This window comes from Procambarus clarkii, chromosome 69 (assembly GCF_040958095.1).
Source record: "Procambarus clarkii isolate CNS0578487 chromosome 69, FALCON_Pclarkii_2.0, whole genome shotgun sequence".
Classification (NCBI taxonomy): domain Eukaryota; kingdom Metazoa; phylum Arthropoda; class Malacostraca; order Decapoda; family Cambaridae; genus Procambarus; species Procambarus clarkii.
The window spans coordinates 5912305-5934905 of record NC_091218.1 but is presented as its reverse complement, the minus strand read 5'-3'; the positions used below and the strand labels follow the sequence as shown (position 1 = coordinate 5934905).

General features: G+C 42.0%; 1 protein-coding gene across 1 annotated transcript in view; it reads right to left on the bottom strand.

The window, feature by feature from the left end:
- Positions 1 to 4098: 4098 nt before the first annotated feature.
- LOC138355922 (tripartite motif-containing protein 59-like) overlaps positions 4099 to 22601 on the bottom strand; it is a 66534-nt gene continuing 48031 nt past the window's right edge. The window contains exons 3-4 of the mRNA XM_069311472.1: positions 5340 to 6020; positions 4099 to 4702 (exon numbers count right to left, since the gene is read on the bottom strand). Coding sequence (XP_069167573.1) covers positions 4511 to 4702; positions 5340 to 6020 — 873 coding nt within the window. The 3' untranslated portion in view covers positions 4099 to 4510. The remainder of the gene's footprint in view (positions 4703 to 5339; positions 6021 to 22601) is intronic.

Sequence of the window (22601 nt, the reverse complement as noted above, 5' to 3'; positions counted from 1 at the left end):
AGCTGGGATTGACGTAATACTAGCCAACGACTTGGTGACAGGTTGGAGCAACAAACATCTCAAGGTTGCGGACGAGTCAGCTGGAACAGCAAGGTCCGAGGTAACAGCAGGAAATGGTAATATCCAGATACAGGCAGACGTACCACTACTTAACTTGTCTAATCCTTCCTCTACCCAACAGATAGACAGCATTCCAACAGAGTCTCCTGATTCTTCTCCCGACAAGAAACATGAGGTTATGGTGGCAGAAGCGACTGAGCAAGAGGAGAGGCCTCGTGTACAAGCACCCACGGATACCCGAGAGTCTGGAGTGATGGCACATCAGTACTTGCGGTATGGCAAGCTACAACGTTCACTGAACCGGCCAGAGATTCCCCAGACGTCAGAGGTATGTGAGGTATGTGCGAAGGTTCTAGTGCCCTCTTCGGTCCAAACCAGGCTAATGGATATAGCCAACTATGGACATTACAGGCTCATAAAACTTATCCCTAAGTTAGCCAAATGCTTCTTAGCAGTATTTTGTTTTGTTCTCATGTGTGTTTTAAGTAAGGACCAGTTGACGACCCGACAGATGATGGCTCCTATGAACATCGTGAAGAGATCCCAGGGATTGGAGACTTGCACTGTGAGTGTTGCAGTCGAAGAAGGGACCTGGAAGGTGATGGTAGATACAGGAGGTATGGGAAATGATATTACGAGTAACTGTTTCCGACAGGTTGACACTCCCCACGTGATAGCCGAACCTGGATTCAGCGTTATACGGAACGTTGGTCGACCTGACGGTGGCAGAGCGAACACCATCTTCCAAGTACAAGCAGCTCTGTTGGGTCTAGGTGTGGGCCTAGTGGACAATTATGCTGTGAGTACTGATTTAACAACAATCGCTGTTACTCTAAATTATCAGACCCCTGTATTCCAGGTTCCCGTCTCCCTGAAGGACTACCGGACCGGTACAAGAAATGCCGTCTGTGACCAGCCATCAACGGTGCCACGACAAAGGAAGGTGTCGATTCACCCCAGATCGCGTCTGTACCGATCCTTACTCGAGGCACGTGAGATGGTTATGCCCCTGATTAACATCTCAGTGAAGGTGTGGGACGTCACATCAGGCAGGTCATTGCCTACCATCTTCAAGTTTCCTTTGTGCCAGAGTTTCCCATTAGGACAGTTTTGCGGACAAGACATCCTCGCCACTCCAGTCCATTGTGTATGTGAGTCCATTTGGAGTTGTACCCACGTACTAATTTGGTTTGTTTTTTCTTTTATAGAAACCCAAACCAAATTCTTTTTGGTGGGGAGGTGTTACAGACCCGAGTCCAGCATCAGAGCACGGAGCAGTGACTACAACGCCATCTGTGAGTCCTCTCCCGAAACCCACTCTAAATGGACAACGCCATCTAGTGAGGACGGGATATACCAGCCACAGGTGCTGGATTCCCGTCTTAATCAGCTCATAACATAGCCGCTGCTGACCTCTGGTGAGGTGGCGCTTAGACAGCAATGCCATCTATGGAGTGGAGAGGTGGACGTTTGTGTCTAAGCTTGTAAGTGAGGTTCCCTAGAGCGTCCCAGTATTAATGACTTGTCTGATTGCAGAGTCGACCTGGGACTGCTGTATTGGACGATGGATCAGTCTACCCAAGGCAGCCAAGGTCTCTTCACCAGTCTGCTTTGAAGAAGCTGTGAGTCACCCCCGGACGACCTCTGTTGAGAGTATTAGCCTGCCTGTGACGTGGCAGTGTCGGGAATCGCCTTATCCGGGACTGGCTGGTGGAAGAGACTAGCCACTGTGGTGCTTAGTAAGGAGAGTGATCAGCGGGATCACACGAGGTTCCTGCCTAGGGCTTGCAACCCTAGTATTGGTCGTGGAGTGGCCTACACAGCGGAGCTGATCGGTACCTGCCAGCTACAGGCTGGATTGTGGTTGAAGGCCTCCACGACGGAGCACTCAGTGGGACTGATTTGGCTGGCCTGTGGCCATGGTAGATTCGCCAATAGAATCATAGAGGATTCATCGTGGGCCACGGAAGAAGGAACCAGGGCTACCCAAAGTGTGCAACGTGGAGCATCCAGTGTCTTCGGAGGAAGACAACCCTGTACATAATAGTGTAGTTATAACCCCCGCGTGTAACTGATATTTATTTATTCATGGTGATGGAGAATATAAATAAATAAATTGGAACATTTGTATCCCTCCCCCTTTAATTTAACTTGCGTTACGGAACACACCCCTTGAAAGCCACTACTAACTTGGGGCTGGATACCCAAACTCTAATACCATCAGAGAAGAACCCGGTTGCGCCCCAGTAGGGCCGTAACACCCCCTCTACTGGCAGGGGGTTGATGCTGAACCTGTAGCTCCCGCCCCCTCTACTGGCAGGGGGTTGGTGCTGGACCTGTAGCTCCAACCCCCCTCTTCTGGCAGTGGGTTGGTGCTGGACCTGTAGCTCCAACCCCCCTCTTCTGGCAGTGGGTTGGTGCTGGACCTGTAGCTCCAGCCGCACTCTACTGGCACGGGAGATTGGTGCTGGACCTGTAGCTTCAGCCCCCCTCTACTGGCAGGGGGTTGGTGCTGGACCAGTAGCTCCAACCCCCCTTTTCTGGCAGGGAGTTGGTGCTGGCCCTGTAGCTCCAGCCCCTCTACTACCAGGAGGTTAATGCTGGACCTGTAGCTCCCGCCCCCTCTACTGGCAGGGTGTTGCTGCTGGACTTGTAGCTCCAGCCCCCCTCTGCTGGCAGGGGGTTGGTGCTGGACCTGTAGCTCCAGCCCCCCCTCAACTTGCAGGTGGTTTGGTGCTGGACCTGTAGCTCCAGCCCCCCTCTATTGGCAGGGGGTTGGTGCTGGACCTGTAGCTCCAGCACCCCCTCCACTGGCTGGGGGGTTGGTGCTGGACCTGTAGCTCCAGCCCCCCTCTACTGCCTGGTAGTTGGTGTTGGATCTGTAGCTCTAGCCCCCTTCTACTGGCTGGGGGTTGGTGCTGGACCTGTAGCTCCAGCCCCCCTCTACTTGCAGGGAGTTTGGTGCTGGACCTGTAGCTCCAGCCCCCCCTCTACTGGCAGGGGGGTTAGTGCTGGACCTGTAGCTCCAGCCCACCTCTATTGACAGGGGGTGTGTGCTGGACCTGTAGCTCCAGCCCCCCACTACTGGCAGGGGGGTTGGGTGCTGGACCTGCAGCTCCAGCCTTCCTCTACTGGAAGGGGGGTTGGTGCTGGACCTGTAGTTCCACCCCGCCCTCTACTGGCACGGGGTTGGTGCTTGACCTGTAGCTCCAGCCCCCCCCCCCTCTACTGGCAGGGGGGTTGGTGCTGGACCTGTAGCTCCAGCCACCCCTCTACTTCCAGGGGGTTTGGTGCAGGACCTGTAGCTCCAGCCCCCACTCTACTGGCAGGGGGTTTGGTGCTTAACCTGTAGCTCCAGCTGCCCCTCTACTGGCAGGGGGTTGGTGCTGGACCTGTAGCTCCAGCTGGACCTGTAGCTCCAGCCCCCCCTCTACTGGCAGGGGGGTTGGTGCTGGACCTGTAGCTCCAGCCACCCCTCTACTTCCAGGGGGTTTGGTGCAGGACCTGTAGCACCAGCCCCCACTCTACTGGCAGGGGGTTTGGTGCTTAACCTGTAGCTCCAGCTGCCCCTCTACTGGCAGGGGGTTGGTGCTTAACCTGTAGCTCCAGCTGCCCCTCTACTGGCACGGGGTTGGTGCTGGACCTGTAGCTCTAGCCCCCTTTTACTGGCATGTGCTTAGTGCTGGACCTGTAGCTCCAGCCCCCCTCTACTGGCAGAGGGTTGGTGCTACACCTGTAGCTCCAATCCCCCTCTACTGGCAGGGGGTTGGTGCTGGACCTGTAGCTCCAGCCTCCCTCTACTGGCAGGGGTTTTGTGCTACACCTGTAGCTCCAGCCCCACTCTACTGGCAGGGGGTTGGTGCTGAACCTGTACCTAATGCCCACCTCTACTGGCAGGGGGTTGGTGCTGGACCTGTAGCTCCAGCCCCTCTACTGGTAGGGGGATGGTGCTGGACCTGTAGCTCCAGGCCCCCTCTACTGGCAGGGGGTTGGTGCCGAACCTGTAGCTCCCGCCCCCCTCTACTGGCAGGGGATTGGTGCTGGACCTGTAGCTCCAGCCCCCCTCTACTGGCAGGGGGTTGGTGCTGGCATTGTTTGGGAGTTTATTGGCAGTTTCAAGGCTTCAGTCTCTTCGAACCCAGCAGTGGTCTGTTTTGGTTCACTGTCTTCCTGGATGCTTTCCCGGTAGGTTGGTGGAGTGTCACCCGCTCTCTGCGCCTCTGTGAGGGGGCCAGGATCCTGGGTTCAATAGAGGATCACAGGTTCAATCTTTATGCAGGACGGAAATGATTCACATGTTTCTTTTCACCTGTTTCTGTTGTTCACCTACCAGTAAATGTTTACCAGGAGTTAGGCAACTATTGTGTATTGTATGTTAGAGAAAGTCAGTTGTTGACCTTGGGGAACCTCCATAAACCTAAGAACAGGCTTCCTCTCCTCAAAACGCAACTCAATATCTTGTGATATGAACCACGAGAGAAAATAAAAAACTTACTGTTAATTGCTTCTGGGGGATCTCTCCAGCGATTTCCAGAACTTTATTCATGATGCTGGAGGCTGAGTCTCCCAGGTGTAAGGGGTCAGCTGTGGCACCTGTCTCTGTGGTCATCATCTCCAGGGCCTCGCTGATGGTCTCCTGCACCTGTCATTACCAACACAAACATTAATGGTGGAACCTGGACTATAATGAAGCATCAGGCTCTGAGTAAAGTAACTGGACTGTAATGAAGCATCAGGCTCTGAGTAAAGTAACTGGACTATAATGAAGCATCAGGCTCTGAGTAAAGTAACTGGACTATAATGAAGCATCAGGCTCTGAGTAAAGTAACAGGACTATAATGAAGCATCAGGCTCTGAGTAAAGTAACTGGACTATAATGAAGCATCAGGCTCTGAGTAAAGTAACTGGACTATAATGAAGCATCAGGCTCTGAGTAAAGTAACTGGACTATAATGAAGCATCAGGCTCTGAGTAAAGTAACAGGACTATAATGAAGCATCAGGCTCTGAGTAAAGTAACTGGACTATAATGAAGCATCAGGCTCTGAGTATAGTAACTGAAAAATATAAGTAATAGTGTTTCTCTACACTGACCACAGTGTAGAGAAACACCAAGATGACAGTTGACTTTATTAATAAAAATGTTTCAGGTGTTAGAGCAAAAAGTTTCCTATATATAAAGTCAACTCTCATCTTGATGTGTCTCCATGTCAAAAGTGTTTATATAGAGGCAATACTACACTCAGTTGGGTGAGAACAATGTGACCTTCAGCAGCGTACCTTCACTGAGGTGTGGACAGTCTTGACATCTGGGAAAAGTTCCTGGCACTTCCGGACCCAATCTTCTACCTTCATCTTGTACTCATCAGCTGTGTCTATGGTTGTGCCAACCTCCTGTGGAGTGTTGACTGTGTCGAGGTTCCCCAACATGGCCTGCAGCTGAGTCTTCCCTTCCTCTCCTTGTGTTGCCATATCTTCCACACTGGTATCCTCCAGTTCCAAGAGTTTCATTGCTGACTTATTCTGCTCTACCAGAGCATAGAGTCTGTCCTGGAGCTGGAGGTGATGAGTCTTCCAGTCCCCCAGCTGGGACAGTACCTCTTCACAGCTAATAATGAGGCGGCTGATGCTGCTCATCTGCTCCTGCACCATGGAACGTAATGTCTTACTGATGCCTCTGGCGGGACCTTCATAAGGTTTTGCTGGCACTACTTCCTCAGTTGTTAGCTGGGTATTTTTTAGTTTCCTAACAAAAGCCTCCACAGCATAGTTAATTGGGAACTGAGTAGAGGCTGTGGCAGCGTGCTCGGCACGGCAGCTGGGGCAGGTCAGCTTACCATTCTTGATAGCATTGTCAATACAATGGCAGCAGAATGTGTGGCCACATGGCAGTGTGCGAGGTCGTAGCTGATTTTCGTCATAATCGTTAAAACACACTGAACATTCCTCTGGCTTGTTATCCTGTGGAAAAGAATATTTAGTTTGCTAGATGTATTTACAACTAAAACTAATATTACAGTACTTTATTTACTAATACAAATTACATAATATTTTTATACATTCATTGCATTAGCTATTTCAAAGCAGGGTTAATATTACTGACAGATTAACACATTCACAGCAAGGCCAATATTTTTTATAAACATATCCCGGAGTATGGGATAATATATTTTGGTAACATATTGCAGCAGCAGGGCTGTTTGTAAGCCATACCTGAGAGTACAGACTAACAAAACATGTCCTTACTTTATTATGAATAATGGAAGGAAATGTATGTATCGTATGTGATAATGGGGGAAGGATCAAGTATTCTTAGTCTAAGTTGGACAATAAGTACACTGTGGGTTACATCTTAACACATGGGTTTTATTGAACAACTCTGGATTATTTTACACTTACTATGGGAACACACAATTACGTTACAGGACTGTTGAGATTGAGTGATACTCTTCACCAAACATAACCATGATGGATAAATTGACTACTGGTCTCACACAAATCTGGACTTAGTTGATTTGGTGGTGATAAGACCACCAAATCTTATCTATTTGATTTATAAACTAAGTACAGTATATATATATATATATATATATATATATATATATATATATATATATATATATATATATATATATATATATATATATATATATATATATATATATATATATATATATATATATACACAATGGAGCCTCTACTTCCAATGCTAATCCGTTCCCAGAGACGGATCGTAAGTCGAAATATCGTAAGTCGAAGCTATTTTTCCCATAAGAAATAAAGGAAATTGAATTAATCCGTTCCCCACCCTAAAAATATTAACATACAAATACATTTTATACTGAATACAATGTTTTTTCTAACTACAATACAGTACCAAAGTCTCTCTTACCTTTATGGAGGGCTCTTGATGGCGTATGGAAGATGGTGATGAGGGGGGAGGAAGAGTTGTTCCTGTTTGGAAGGGGAGTCCCCTTCCATTATCACATCAGGCAGTGATGTTTTCTCTAGGGTACTCTCTTTCCTACGTTTTGCCTGAATACCACTAGAACCTGGTTATGATTCAGTGCTTGTTTGTCTCACTACAAATTTGTCAAGAGGCATTTGTTGTTCCCTTAATTTTAACATTTGTCTGTAATGATGCATCAGTGTCATTGAATAGGTTAAGGCAACGACCTACTGCAGCTTGATTTGGGCGAGTCGTTTCAGCAAAGGTTTGCAATTCTTCCCATGCTGCACACATTTTCTTAATTGTTGAGGAAGAGACATTCTGTACTCTTGTATCTGCTATATGCTCATCCTTACATGGGTTTTCATATGTTGAGCCTTACCACTGACTTTCCTGGGACTCATGGCAAGGTATATAATAATTACTTTAATGTTCAAAATGCAAAAAATCACCACAAAAGCGGAATTTCTTATAGGCGCGATCGTCACTAAGCGGGCAGCTGTAGTAAACTGAGGCAGGTCGGCCGCGTGACTGGGAACCACGCGCTCGGTAGACCTGAAAGTGTACCAACAAATATCGTAAGTCGACGACACCATCGGATGTCGAGTCGCATTTTTCAATGAAATTTACATCGTAACTCGAAATTATCGCAAGTATATATATATATATATATATATATATATATATATATATATATATATATATATATATATATATATATATATATATATATATATGTATATATATATACATATATATATATATATATATATATATATATATATATATATGTATATATATATATATATATATATGTATATATATATATATATATATATATATATATATATATATATATATATATATATATATATATATATATATATATACAGGCATACCTCAGTTTAACCCTTAAAGTGCGCATCACTTCATATGAAGTGTAAATCGTTTTACCAGTCAACTGCGCTTCACTTCATATGAAGTGTATGGGTACCGCGCACGATTTGAATGGCCCGCGGTGTAGCTGGGGGTCCCATACGCTGCCCAGGGGCTCTAGTAAACAGCGGCCATTTTGAAAAAAAATCCAGCTCACGATTCGATGGCATGGGAGGCCTCAGTTTAGCGAGAGTCACCATGGCGAGCGCACGGTCAAACGCCTCACGGGCACGCACCACTCAGTCCCTCACCCCAGAGCAAATAGCCCACGAATTATTCTCTGAAGGTGAAGAAAGTGTGTTTGACGATTCAGACAACGATGAGGATTATACACAGTTGTCGGGTGATAGTAGCAGCAGCAGTGAAAGTGAGAATGACCGCCATGCCATGGCGAGGCCTATACGCTCTCCCATGCCTCCTCGCCCATTTTCTACCCCAATTCTACCACGACCTCAGAGTTCCTGTGGATATTTTCTGTTTGAGGGTGACGAGTCAGAGGGAGGTGACTCCTTTTCTGGGTTTAGTGACTCAGATCAAAGTTTTATTGAGCCTGTGGCTGGTACCAGTGGTGTAACTGGGCGAGAAATTGTCGCGTCAGCAGCATCTCGCCCGGCCAAGCCCCACCGCATGGCACCACATGAGGGACCAAGACCCTCGTGTTCACGTGCACCCACCTCACGTGCACGTAGCCGCCGTGCTTCTCGCAGACGGTATTCAGCTCCTGGTCGCCGGTATGCATCGCTTCCTCGCCGTCTTTCCTTTGCATCTCGCAGGACGCCTGGTGTACTTGAGTGGAGTGATGGTGACGATTTTATTCCTAATATTCCTCACTTTGACGATAAAGATGTAGGGATTACAAACCTTTTCCCTAATCAAGGTGAGGACATGGCTGAGATGGAATATTTTACAGCATTCTATGATGAACCACTCATGGAATACATTGTACACCAAACGAACCTGCATGCTGCTTACCTGATTGAGAGGGAAATCACAGAATTTTCACGACTGCAGCGTTGGAAAAATACCACAGTGGCGGAAATGTATGTGTTTTTGGCACTCTGTTTGTTGATGAAGCACTGTCACAAACATGCAATAAATGACTATTGGAGTAAGGACAAGACAATACCAACACCTTTATTCGGGAAATATATGTCACGAGACAGGTTTCAGATACTCCTCAGGTGTCTACATTTTGGAAGTGTTCAGGACCGAACACCTGATGATAGACTGTGGCGAGTGAGGCACTACATGAACGATGTTATTGGAAAATTCAGAGATTTTTACGTACCAGCACAGAAGCTGGTGGTTGATGAATCTCTCATACTTTTCAAGGGACGTGTTCCATTCAAACAGTACATTCCCTCAAAACGAAACCGATTTGGCCTGAAATTTTTTGTTCTTTGTGATTGTGAGACAGGATACGTGTTACACATGATTCTGTACTCGGCTAGTGATGTAGACATTCCCGGTAACGACGAACATGGATTCTTGGGGAGTGTAGTGAAGACCATCATGGCTCCGTGGATGAACAAGGGACACATTTTATACACAGATAATTACTATACAAGTCCCTTGCTAGCTCGGTTCTTGCTAGAAAATAGAACCGGATTGGTTGGTACAGTAAAGCCACAACGAAGGGAAATGCCTGTGTTTGACAACAACATTGCAGTTGGTGAGTGTCAGAGAAGGAAAAGTGATAACATTCTGTCAGTTCGGTGGATAGACAAAAGAGAGGTGAACTTGTTGACAACAATTCATGATGGAACAATGGTGAACAGTGGGAAAGTGAGCCATAAAACAAACGCACCACTATATAAGCCAGACTGTGTTTTAGACTATAATATCAACATGCGGTTGATTGATAAATCAGACATGATGATTGGCACTGCAGAGTGTGTGCGGAAGACATGTAGGTGGACGAAAAAAGTGTTCTTCCATCTTGTGGACATGAGCATGCTGAACTGTTTCAACATGTACCTTGTGAGAACTGGACGTAAGCCCACTTTCCTAGACTTTGTATTTGATGCTGCAATACAGTTATTAGGAAAGTTTGCAAAAGATGTCCCAGGTATTCAGCGGCCCATCATAAACCCACTGTTGCAGCATGCTGGTACTCCACGCCTCACTCACACTGAAGGCTTCCTAGCACACAAACTTAAGTATTTGCCACCTGGTGTGAAGCGTGCAATAGCCCAACGTGATTGCTTGGTGTGTAAAACAACGACACGTAGAGACAAGAAACGGAAGCTTGTGCAAACATGGTGTGAAACGTGTGGTATCCCATTATGTGCTGTCGACTGCTTCAATGACTACCACAGTCTAGAAATCTTCTAAGTGTGCTTCAAAGTGTGTATAGCGTGTGCGAGTGTGTAAATATGTAAACATATAAGCAGATAGCGTGTGCGTGTGTGTAAATATATACAAATATAAGCAGAACATACAATATAATAGACTGTAATGACATATTATATTGCCGTAATTGAAAACATTTGTGTGCGCCTGTGTATACTCAAATATGCAACAATTATTGATACAAAATATGTTCAAACAGTATTTGAAACACAATTAGTGAAAAAAAATTAGATAAAATGCGCTTAGACATTGTAAATAAATAGCGCGAAAATATATTTGTGGCAACTCTGGCTGTTTGAGGACCGCGCGCAACATCTCCCGGGCGTGTACTGCATGAGCGAACATGCAGATTGTGACGTCATCACCGAGCTTCTCGGCTCTATTGCAACAAAAGTAAGTACAATAGAATTTTTTTTTTATTTTTCCCGTGATCAGTGAACAGAACTTAACAGATTAGCAAAAAAAAAAAATTTTTTTTTTTTCAAAATGACATGCGCCTGTGTGGATAGCAGGATATTAGACCCCGAGCATGTTAAGGGTTAAGAGTTTAATTGGTTCCTGGAGACGCCTCGTATTCCGAAAACTCGCATTCCGAAGCTAATTTCCCCATAAGAAATAAAGGGAAACGAATTAATCCATTCCTGACTACCCCAAAAAACACACATCAAACTAAATTTTTATACCTAATTCATCTAAATAAACCTACAAAACTATGTTCCAGTTATTACTTACCTTGCTGTCGAGTGCTCTAGGCATATGGAAGATGGTGAGGAGGGGGGAGGAGGAGAGGAGTTACTTTTTGGAAGGGGAGTCCCCTTCCATTATCACATCAGGCAGTGAGGACCTTTCTGGTGTGCTCTCCCTGGGACGTTTTATCTGAGTGCCACTAGGTGTTGGTTGAGGCTCACTGCTCGATTTCCTCACCACAAATCTGTCCATGGAAGCTTGCTTTTCCCTTCTTCGCAAGCTCTCTCTGTAGTAAGGCATCACATTGTCATTGAAAAGATTAAGACAACGGCCTACTACAGCTTTCTCTGGGTGAGTCTTTTCAACAATTGTTTGAATCTCTTCCCACATCTGACACACCTTCTTAATTACTGCAGAAGGGACATTCGCTGCTGCTGCTGCCACCTCCTCCTCCACTGCAGAATCATCCGCTGCTGCGTTGGCTTGCTGTTCCTGTTGAAGGGCTAGGAGTTCTTCGGTGGTCAGTTCTTCGTTGTGTTCTTCCACCAACTCCTCCACATCATCACCATCCAATTCCAAGCCCATTTGCTGGCCTAGACTAACAATTTCCTCAACAATAGGCGCATCATTTATAGGCTCAAACCCCTCAAAGTCTAGTTCTCTCACACATTCAGGCCACAATTTTCTCCAGCCAGAGATCAGGGTTCTTTGAGTCACTTCTTGCCAGGCTTTGTCAACGAGTTTTAAAGCACTACAAATGTTAAAATGCTGTCTCCAGAACTTTTGAGGGTGAGGTTTGTGGCTTCAGTCACTTCAAAACATTTCCGGAAAAGTGCCCTTTCATAAAGTTTCTTAAAATTTGCTATGATTTTCTGGTCCATAGGCTGAATTAGAGGAGTGGTGTTAGGTGGAAGGAATTTAACTGTGAGGAATTTATTGTATCTGGGCAACAAATCATCTTCCAAGCCTGGAGGATGAGCAGGAGCATTGTCGAGGAGAAGCACGTCTTTGAGTGGCAAATGTTTCTCCTGCAGATATTTTTCTATGGCAGGGCACAACACTTCATTCACCCACTCCGAAAAAATAAGCCTAGTCACCCATGCTTTTTTATTAGACTTCCACATCACACACAAATGGGTTTTCTGCACTTTATACTGTTTGAAAACCCTTGGATTTTCAGAATGATACACTAGCAAGGGTTTAATTTTCAAATCGCCACTCGCATTTGAACACAGCACAAGCGTAAACCTATCTTTCATAGGCTTGTGTCCAGGCAAGGATTTTTCCTCCTTGGTAATGTATGTCCTCTTAGGCATTCTTTTCCAAAACAGTCCTGTTTCGTCACAATTAAACACTTGTTGCGGTAGGTATCCCTCAGCCTCTGCAAACTCTTTAAATTCGTCAATAAATCGTCCAGCGGCTGGTTTGTCTGAGCTGGCTGCCTCCCCATGCCTTGTAACACTATGGATACCACTTCTCTTTCTAAAGAGAAGTGGTATCATCGAAACTGTGAACGCCAAGAAATCCGGACTCCACCTGCCAAAGATCATTGGGGAATATAAACCTGGATATGCGTATGGAAATGTCAAGACACACAAGCCTGGAAAGCCACTTCGGCCAATCATTAGCCAGATACCCACACCCACGTACAGACTGGCGAAGCGACTCAACGGCCTGCTGGCTCCTTATGTTCCTTGCGCCTTCAGCCTTAAGTCTCCAAAGGAATTTGTTGACTTACTGCGGGGCACACGGGCCACAGGGATAAGAGCCTCGTTGGACGTAGAATCTCTGTTTACCAACGTACCTGTGGACGAGACAATCGGGATGATAGCCGACAGAGTGTATCGTGATCCAGCCTGTACTCCTCTTGACATACCCGAGAATATTCTAAGGAAACTACTCCAAGCTTGTACTAAAGAGGCACCCTTCTTGAGCCCGGATGGGCACATGTATAAACAAGTAGATGGGGTCGCCATGGGGTCTCCCATAGGTGTCCTGTTTGCAAACTTCTACATGGGTACCATCAAGCAAAAAGTCTTGGTCGACATGAACTTGAAACCGGCCATATACTGCAGGTATGTTGGCGACATTTTTACACAGGTACCTGATGTCAGACATCTGCAGGAGCTGAAGGAGGTATTTGAGCAGAGTTCCGTGCTGCGTTTCACTTACGAGATGGAAAAGAATGGGAAGCTGCCCTTTCTAGATGTAACAGTCATGGAAAAGAGCAGAGGTTTCCACACTGCAGTCTACACTAAGGAAACGAACATAGGAATGTGCCTAAATGCCAACAGCGACTGCCCAGACAGGTACAAGAGGAGTGTTATTAACGCATATGTCGACCGTGCTCTAAGCCACAGCTCAGAATGGAAGCAAGTCGACGAAGAACTCTGTAGGGTAAGGCAGGTCCTAGTCAACAACGGCTTCTCCAATGGTTTCGTCGAAGACATCATAAGAAGGAAAGTGAAACGCCATGCAACCTCTGAAGAGACAATTAACACAACATCTATACCCCCTATTAGACTATTTTACAGGAACTTCTTTTCCACAGCTCATAAAACAGAGGAAAGGGTCCTGAAAGATACTGTTAATAGAAACGTTATCCCTACAGACAAAAATCAGAGGATACAACTGACGATTTACTATAAAACCAGAAAAACGGCCAGCCTACTCATGAGAAACTCTCCAGACACAAAGCAGAACGCTTTAAAAGAGACCAACGTCGTCTATGCCTTCAAATGCCCACTTGGGGACTATAAGCTCCAAAAAACCCAGTATATAGGCAAGACAACAACATCTCTTTCTAGGCGTTTAACGATGCATAAACAACAGGGCTCCATTAAGGAACATATAATCTCTTCCCACAACCAAACCATCGCCAGAGAAATCCTAGTAAACAACACAGAAATCATCGAGAGATACAGCGATAGCAGGCGGCTTGACGTTTGCGAGGCACTACACATCAAGAAGTCAACACCAGCAATCAACAGCCAATTAATGCACAACTATATTCTACCCACCTCAAGACTCCGCTCCAATATAGAAGCATCAAGAAATATGGACCAATAGGCTTTCTACAATCACTTCCATTTCAATACCCATTGTTTCGTGTTCTGTCTTGTGTTGATGAAATTAATACCCTATTAATGCCACCTCTTGTTCTGTCTTGTGTTGATGAAATTAATACCCTATTAATGCCACCTCACCCCATCCACCTCACTCAAATGTAGATATAAACAAAATCGGAGATGCATAAGTTCTATTCAGTTGTGTATTTGTAAACTAAAGTCTTTGAAAATGTAATAAGTTTTACGAAACGCGCTCGTGTCGCGTCAGACTAGAAATAAAAATGAATTTTGGAGAATTGATTTTTGAATTACCTCCAACAGTGAAAAGAAATGTACGAAAGATTGAGAAAATTCGTGTTAGAATTATTAATCTTACTTTTTCGGTCATATTTAATAATATATATATATATATATATATATATATATATATATATATATATATATATATATATATATATATATATATATATATATATATATATATAGCGGGCAGAGTGTATCGTGAGCTGACCTGTACTCCTCTTGACATACCAGAAAACATTCTAATTAAACTACTCCAAGCTTGTACTAAAGAGGCACCCTTCTTGAGCCTGGATGGGCACATGTATAAGCAAGTAGATGGGGTCGTTATGGGTTCTCCCCTAGGTGTTCTGTTTGCGAACTTCTATATGGGTACCATCGAACAAAAGGTCTTAGTCGACATGAACTTGAAACTGGCCATATACTGCAGGTATGTTGATGACATTTTTACTCAGGTACCTAAGGTCAGACATCTGCAGGAGCTGAAGGACGCATTTGAGCGGAATTCTGTGTTGCGTTTCACCTACAAGATGGAGAAGGATGGGAAGCTGCCATTTCTAGATGTAACAGTCATGGAAAGGAGCAGAGGTTTCCACACTGCAGTCTACACTAGAGAAACAAACATAGGAATGTGCCTCAATGCCAATAGTGACTGCCCAGACGGGTACAAGAGGAGTGTTATTAATGCTTATGTCGACCGTGCTCTCAGCCACAGCTCAGGATGGAAGCAAGTCGATAAAGAACTTTGTAGGGTAAGGCAGGTCCTAGTCAACAACGGCTTCTCAAATGGTTTCGTTGAAGACATCATAAGAAGGAAGGTGAAACGCCATGCAACCTCTGAAGAGACAACTAACACAACACCTGTACCCCCTATTAGACTATTTTACAGGAACTTCTTTTCCACAGCTCATAAAATGCAGGAAAGGGTCCTGAAAGAGATTGTTAATAGAAACGTTATCCCTACAGACAAAAATCAGACGATACAATTGACGATTTACTATAAAACCAAGAAAACTGCCAACCTACTCATGAGAAACTCTCCAGACACAAAGCAGAACGGTTTGAAAGAGACCAATGTCGTCTATGCCTTCAAATGCCCACTTGGGGACTGTAAGCCTCAAAGAACTCAGTATATAGGCAAGACAACAACATCTCTTTCCAGGCGATTAACGATACATAAGCAACAGGGCTCCATTAAGGAACATATAATCTCTTCCCACAACCATACCATCACCAGAGAAGTCTTAACAAAAAACACGGAAATCATCGATAGATACACCGATAGCAGGCGGCTTGATATCTGCGAGGCACTACACATTAAGAAGTCAACACCAGCAATCAACAGCCAATTAATGCACAACTATATTCTACCCACTTCAAGACTCCGCACCAATATAGAAGCATCAAGAAATATGGGCCAATAGGCCCTTTGCATTTACTTCCATTCTTCCCCTTTAACTTTACCCGATATTTCGTGTTCTATCTTGTGTTGAAAGTTTGTTTTCACTTCATCCAAAACTGTTGTAACATATCACCTCACCCAAATGCAGGTATATAAAATGAAAAACCATTTGAATTATAGCATAGTAAGAAATCTGTTTAGTGTTTGCAGGTTATAGTTGTGTGTGTGTAAACTAAAGTCTTTGAAAATGTAATAAGTTATTACGAAAAGCGTTCAAGTGTGGCGTCAGACTAGAAATAAAAATGAATTTTGTTGAACTGATTTTTCAATTACCATCGACAGTGAAAAGAAACATAAGAAATATTGAGAAAATTCGTGTTAGAATTATTAATCTTACTTTTTCGGTCATATTTAATAATGTCTACAGGAAAGAATGCTACCAAAATATACTAAAATATATATATATATATATATATATATATATATATATATATATATATATATATATATATATATATATATAAGTCGTACCTAGTAGCCAGAACTCACTTCTCAGCCAACTATGCAAGGCCCGATTTGCCTAATAAGCCAAGTTTTCCTGAATTAATATATTTTCTCTAATTTTTTTCTTATGAAATGATAAAACTACCCATTTTATTATGTATGAGGTCAAATTTTTTTTATTGGAGTTAAAATTAACGTAGATATATGACTGAACCTAACCAACCCTACCTAACCTATCTTTATAGGTTAGGTTAGGTTAGGTAGCCAAAAAAGTTAGGTTAGGTTAGGTTAGGTAGGTTAGGTAGTCGAAAAACAATTAATTCATGAAAACTTGGCTTATTAGGCAAATCGGGCCCTGCATAGTAGGCTGAAAAGTGCATTCTGGCTACTAGGTACGACATATATATATATATATATATATATATATATATATATATATATATATATATATATATATATATATATATATATATATATATATATATATATATATATATTTAATATATATATATATATATATATATTTAATATATATATATATATATATATATATATATATATATATATATATATATATATATATATATATATATATATATATATATATATATATATATATATACAGTGGTACCTCGCATAACGAATTTAATCCGTTCCATGTTTGTCATGTGAAACGGACGTCATACAAAACAAGTGTGCCCCATGTAACCAGTGTGATGCACTGTGTTTATTGTGAAATTCACCCAGTGTGCATTACATCAAATGTTCCCCAAAATATAATTTTTCTTTGCAAAATGATAAATTACCATCCCTGAACATGTCTATGTAAAAATAATTACCAAATTCCACTTACTTTGGGTGTGAGGGCGTGGACAAGGTGCGCTGTGACGTCATCAGGGCCTGGTCACCCGTGTGTGAAGCTCCCAGACAAGGTCGCGCAGGCCATTCAAGCACTGCATGTTGCCACAAATATATTTTCAAATATTTTTTCTATACATTTTCAACGCGGTTTTATTTGTTTCTTTTATCGTATATGATGCATATTTGTGACCTTTACAATATGTATACAGTAGAATGTTCATAATTTTCCATGAAACTGTGATACATGTGTCAGTAATGTGTCCACAATAAATGTTTAGTCACAATATTACGTGGTAAAAATTCACTAAAATTATAATATGTACAGTTTCACATACTATTTACACAGTAACACAAAGTATTACACACTCAGTACTTTGGAGGTGCGTAATAGTCAACGAAGTAGTCCATGGTACACAGCGCGACTTTGTTCTCCTTGCACCAGCTACAGATAGATTTTCGTTTCCTGTTTCATCGTTCTGTGTGCTTGCAAATAACGAACTCGTGTGCACCCTTGGCTTTAGTACTTGTAGGTGGTATGTAGCCAAGCTTGTAAAGCATAAGGTAGTATTGAAACGATTATAGGAAAAGCTCAATTTGTAAGGTAGTCTTGAAAAGATCGCTTTGTAAGGTCCCACACAGGAAGAGATTCAGCTAGCCTCAAAGAGTGTCCATCAGTCAGGAAGAGATTCAGCTAGCCTCAAAGAGTGTCCATCAGTCAGGAAGAGATTCAGGTATTCTTGAAAATATCAATGAACAACACCACCATGGAAGCCGCTAACACTGTTCATCTATGCAACTTGTATCAGATGCGTCATCATTGAACGCAGAAAACGATTCATCTCTGTATCATCTATATAAATTGGAGATGGCAAGGGTGGGGCTCAGAGCTACAACTGGATACGCTCGCTGTATCATCCTCATAGGTGCTGCATCACTGGCATCCGACCGTTGTGTTAAGCCCTTATTGCGCCTAGCTTCACCAATGTTATGACCCTTATGTTCTTCAAACAATAGGGGTCTGAATTGCACCGACTGAGCGCAGTCTTTCAACACCGTGTGGGACAGGTGTTTGAGAGCCAGAGGCACGTGTGCTACAAATGGTTGCTCAGGCAGTACTAACCCAGCCAACAGCCCTAGTCTTTCATATTCGTTAAAACAAAAGGTTCGTTCAGTGTTTGTCGGGTAGGCTGCTCCATTATGACAATCTTTCTTTGTTTCAAATGTGTTCCATTTGTTTTGTATTTGTCACTTACGTCTCAATAATGGAGCAGCCTACCCGACAAACACTGAACAAACCTTTATGGCATTTGTCCATTTTTCAAATTGTTTCAATAGTTCTTTTATTTTTTGTTTTTTTTTTTATTTAAGAAACATGGAGCAGCCGACCTGTAGACCACCGAACGAACCTTTTTGACATTTGTACTGGTTTTCAAAATTCTTCATTTTTTTTTATTATTTACATTTTTTGTATGTAAGAAACATGGAGCAGCCTACCTGCCGACCACCGAACGAACCTTTTGCTATAAGACAAATGAAAAATAAATATTGAACACATTTGACGAAAGGAAAATGTCATAATGGTTTATTCAGTGTATGTAAGATAGGCTTCTCCATTATTGAGATGTAAATGAAAATTACAAAACAAATGGAACACATTTGAAACAAAGAAAGATTGTTATAATGGAGCAGCCTACCTGCCGAACACCGAACGAACCTTTTTGACATTTGTTGTATATCAGACATTTCATTTCTTTTTTCCTGCAAAAACGTCAATGCTTTGCAACATCTCGGCAGTCACCCTTTTATATCCCAGCATCATTAGCATCTTTAAACAAGAACAACATAATTTATGTGCATCGTCCGAGGCGTCTAAGAATGTGCAAGAAGCAGCGCGACCCCACCATGTGGTGTTGACGTTACTCAAACCAGCATTCGTCATACGGGACGATTTGACACTGATCGGGCCGTTCGTTACCCAAAATGTTCGTCTTTGGGGCGATCGTTATGCGAGGTACCACTGTATATATATATATATATATATATATATATATATATATATATATATATATATATATATATATGTCGTACCTAGTAGCCAGAACGCACTTCTCAGCCTACTATGCAAGGCCCGATTTGCCTAATAAGCCAAATTTTCATGAATTAATTGTTTTTCGACTACCTAACCTAACCTAACTTTTTCGGCTACCTAACCTAACCTATAAAGATAGGTTAGGTAGGGTTGGTTAGGTTCGATCATATATCTACGTTAATTTTAATTCCAATAAAAAAAAATTGACCTCGTATATAATGAAATGGGTAGGTTTATCATTTCATAAGAAAAAAATTAGAGAAAATTTATTAATTCAGGAAAACTTGGCTTATTTGGCAAATCGGGCCTTGCATAGTAGGCTGAGAAGTGCGTTCTGGCTACTAGGTACGACATATATATATATATATATATATATATATATATATATATATATATATATATATATATGTCGTACCTAGTAGCCAGAACTCACTTCTCAGCCTACAATTCAAGGCCCGATTTGCCTAATAAGCCAAGTTTTCTTGAATTAATATATTTACTATAATTTTTTTCTTATGAAATGATAAAGCTACCCTTTTCACTATGTATGAGGTCAATTTTTTTTTATTGGAGTTAAAATTAACGTAGATATATGACCGAACCTAACCAACCCTACCTAACCTAACCTAACCTATATATATAGGTAAGGTTAGGTTAGGTAGCCAAAAAAAGCTAGGTTAGGTTAGGTTAGGTAGGTTAGGTTGACGAAAAAACATTAATTCATGAAAACTTGGCTTATTAGGCAAATCGGGCCTTGCATAGTAGGCTGAGAAGTGAGTTCTGGCTACTAGGTACGACATATATATATATATATATATATATATATATATATATATGTCGTATCTAGTAGCATATATATATATATATATGCTATATATATATATATATATATATACATATATATATATATATATATATATATATATATATATATATATATATATATATATATGTATATATATATATATATATATATATATAGCATATATATATATATATATGCTACTAGGTACGACATATATATATATATATATATATATATATATATATATATATATATATATATATATATATATATATATATATATATATATGTCGTACCTAGTAGCCAGAACTCACTTCTCAGCCTACTATTCAAGGCCCGATTTGCCTAATAAGCCAAGTTTTCCTGAATTAATATATTTACTATAATTTTTTTCTTATGAAATGATAAAGCAACCCTTTTCTCTATGTATGAGGTCAATTTTTTTTTATTGGAGTTAAAATTAACGTAGATATATGACCGAACCTAACCAACCCTACCTAACCTAACCTAACCTATATTTATAGGTAAGGTTAGGTTAGGTAGCCAAAAAAAGCTAGGTTAGGTTAGGTTAGGTAGGTTAGGTAGACGAAAAAACATTAATTCATGAAAACTTGGCTTATTAGGCAAATCGGGCCTTGAATAGTAGGCTGAGAAGTGCGTTCTGGCTATTAGGTACGACATATATATATATATATATATATATATATATATATGTCGTACCTAGTAGCCAGAACGCACTTCTCGGCCTACTATTCAAGGCCCGATTTGCCTAATAAGCCAAGTTTTCCTGAATTAATATATTTTCTCTATTTTTTTTCTTATGAAATGATAAAGCTACCCATTTCAACATGTATGAGGTCAATTTTTTTTTATTGGAGTTAAAATTAACGTAGATATATGACCGAACCTAACCAACCCTACCTAACCTAACCTAACCTATCTTTATAGGTTAGGTTGGGTTAGGTAGCCGAAAAAGTTAGGTTAGGTTAGGTTAGGTAGGTTAGATACGAAAAACAATTAATTCATGAAAACTTAGCTTATTAGGCAAATCGGGCCTTGCATAGTAGGCTGAGAAGTGAGTTCTGGCTACTAGGTACGACATATATATATATATACAACTTTAGAACACTTTCCCACCAGGAGACTCGAACCCTAGCCAGCACAGAAGCCTTCCAGCAACTGGCATAACAGGTACGCCTTAACCCGCTCCACCACCAGCTCAGACCCTTAAAAGAGATGGTAATTTCGGAGTATTTAAATACACCAAAGATCACCACCTCCCAAGAGCACTAGAGCAAGTGAGGGGTCATTTATACGTTTATTTCATCAAGTCCCTGTTAATATGGGAAGACACAGTGTCTATGCTTAAGGCACAACTCTCCTAAACACGAGAGTGAAGTATACAACTTTAGAACACTTTCCCACCAGGAGACTCGAACCCTAGCCAGCACAGAAGCCTTCCAGCAACTGGCATAACAGGTACGCCTTAACCCGCTCCACCACCAGCTCAGACCCTTAAAAGAGATGGTAATTTCGGAGTATTTAAATACACCAAAGATCACCACCTCCCAAGAGCACTAGAGCAAGTGAGGGGTCATTTATACGTTTATTTCATCAAGTCCCTGTTAATATGGGAAGACACAGTGTCTATACTTAAGGCACAATTCTCCTAAACACGAGAGTGAAGTATACAACTTTAGAACACTTTCCCACCAGGAGACTCGAACCCTAGCCAGCACAGAAGCCTTCCAGCAACTGGCATAACAGGTACGCCTTAACCCGCTCCACCACCAGCTCAGACCCTTAAAAGAGATGGTAATTTCGGAGTATTTAAATACACCAAAGATCACCACCTCCCAAGAGCACTAGAGCAAGTGAGGGGTCATTTATACGTTTATTTCATCAAGTCCCTGTTAATATGGGAAGACACAGTGTCTATGCTTAAGGCACAACTCTCCTAAACACGAGAGTGAAGTATACAACTTTAGAACACTTTCCCACCAGGAGACTCGAACCCTAGCCAGCACAGAAATGACCCCTCACTTGCTCTAGTGCTCTTGGGAGGTGGTGATCTTTGGTGTATTTAAATACTCCGAAATTACCATCTCTTTTAAGGGTCTGAGCTGGTGGTGGAGCGGGTTAAGGCGTACCTGTTATGCCAGTTGCTGGAAGGCTTCTGTGCTGGCTAGGGTTCGAGTCTCCTGGTGGGAAAGTGTTCTAAAGTTGTATACTTCACTCTCGTGTTTAGGAGAGTTGTGCCTTATATATATATATATATGACAGTGTCAGACCACGGAGGAAAAATGAAACAGGAATTTCCTTAAGTACTTTCGTATATTAATACATCTTCAGAAGGAGTGAAGATGTATTAATCTTCACTCCTTCTGAAGATGTACTAATATACGAAAGTACTTAAGGAAATTCCTGTTTCATTTTTCCTCCGTGGTCTGACATTGTCACATTTTTAATCACGTGTTTATTTTTCGTGATACACACACACATATATATATACATATATATATATATATATATATATATATATATATATATATATATATATATATATATATATATATATATATATATATA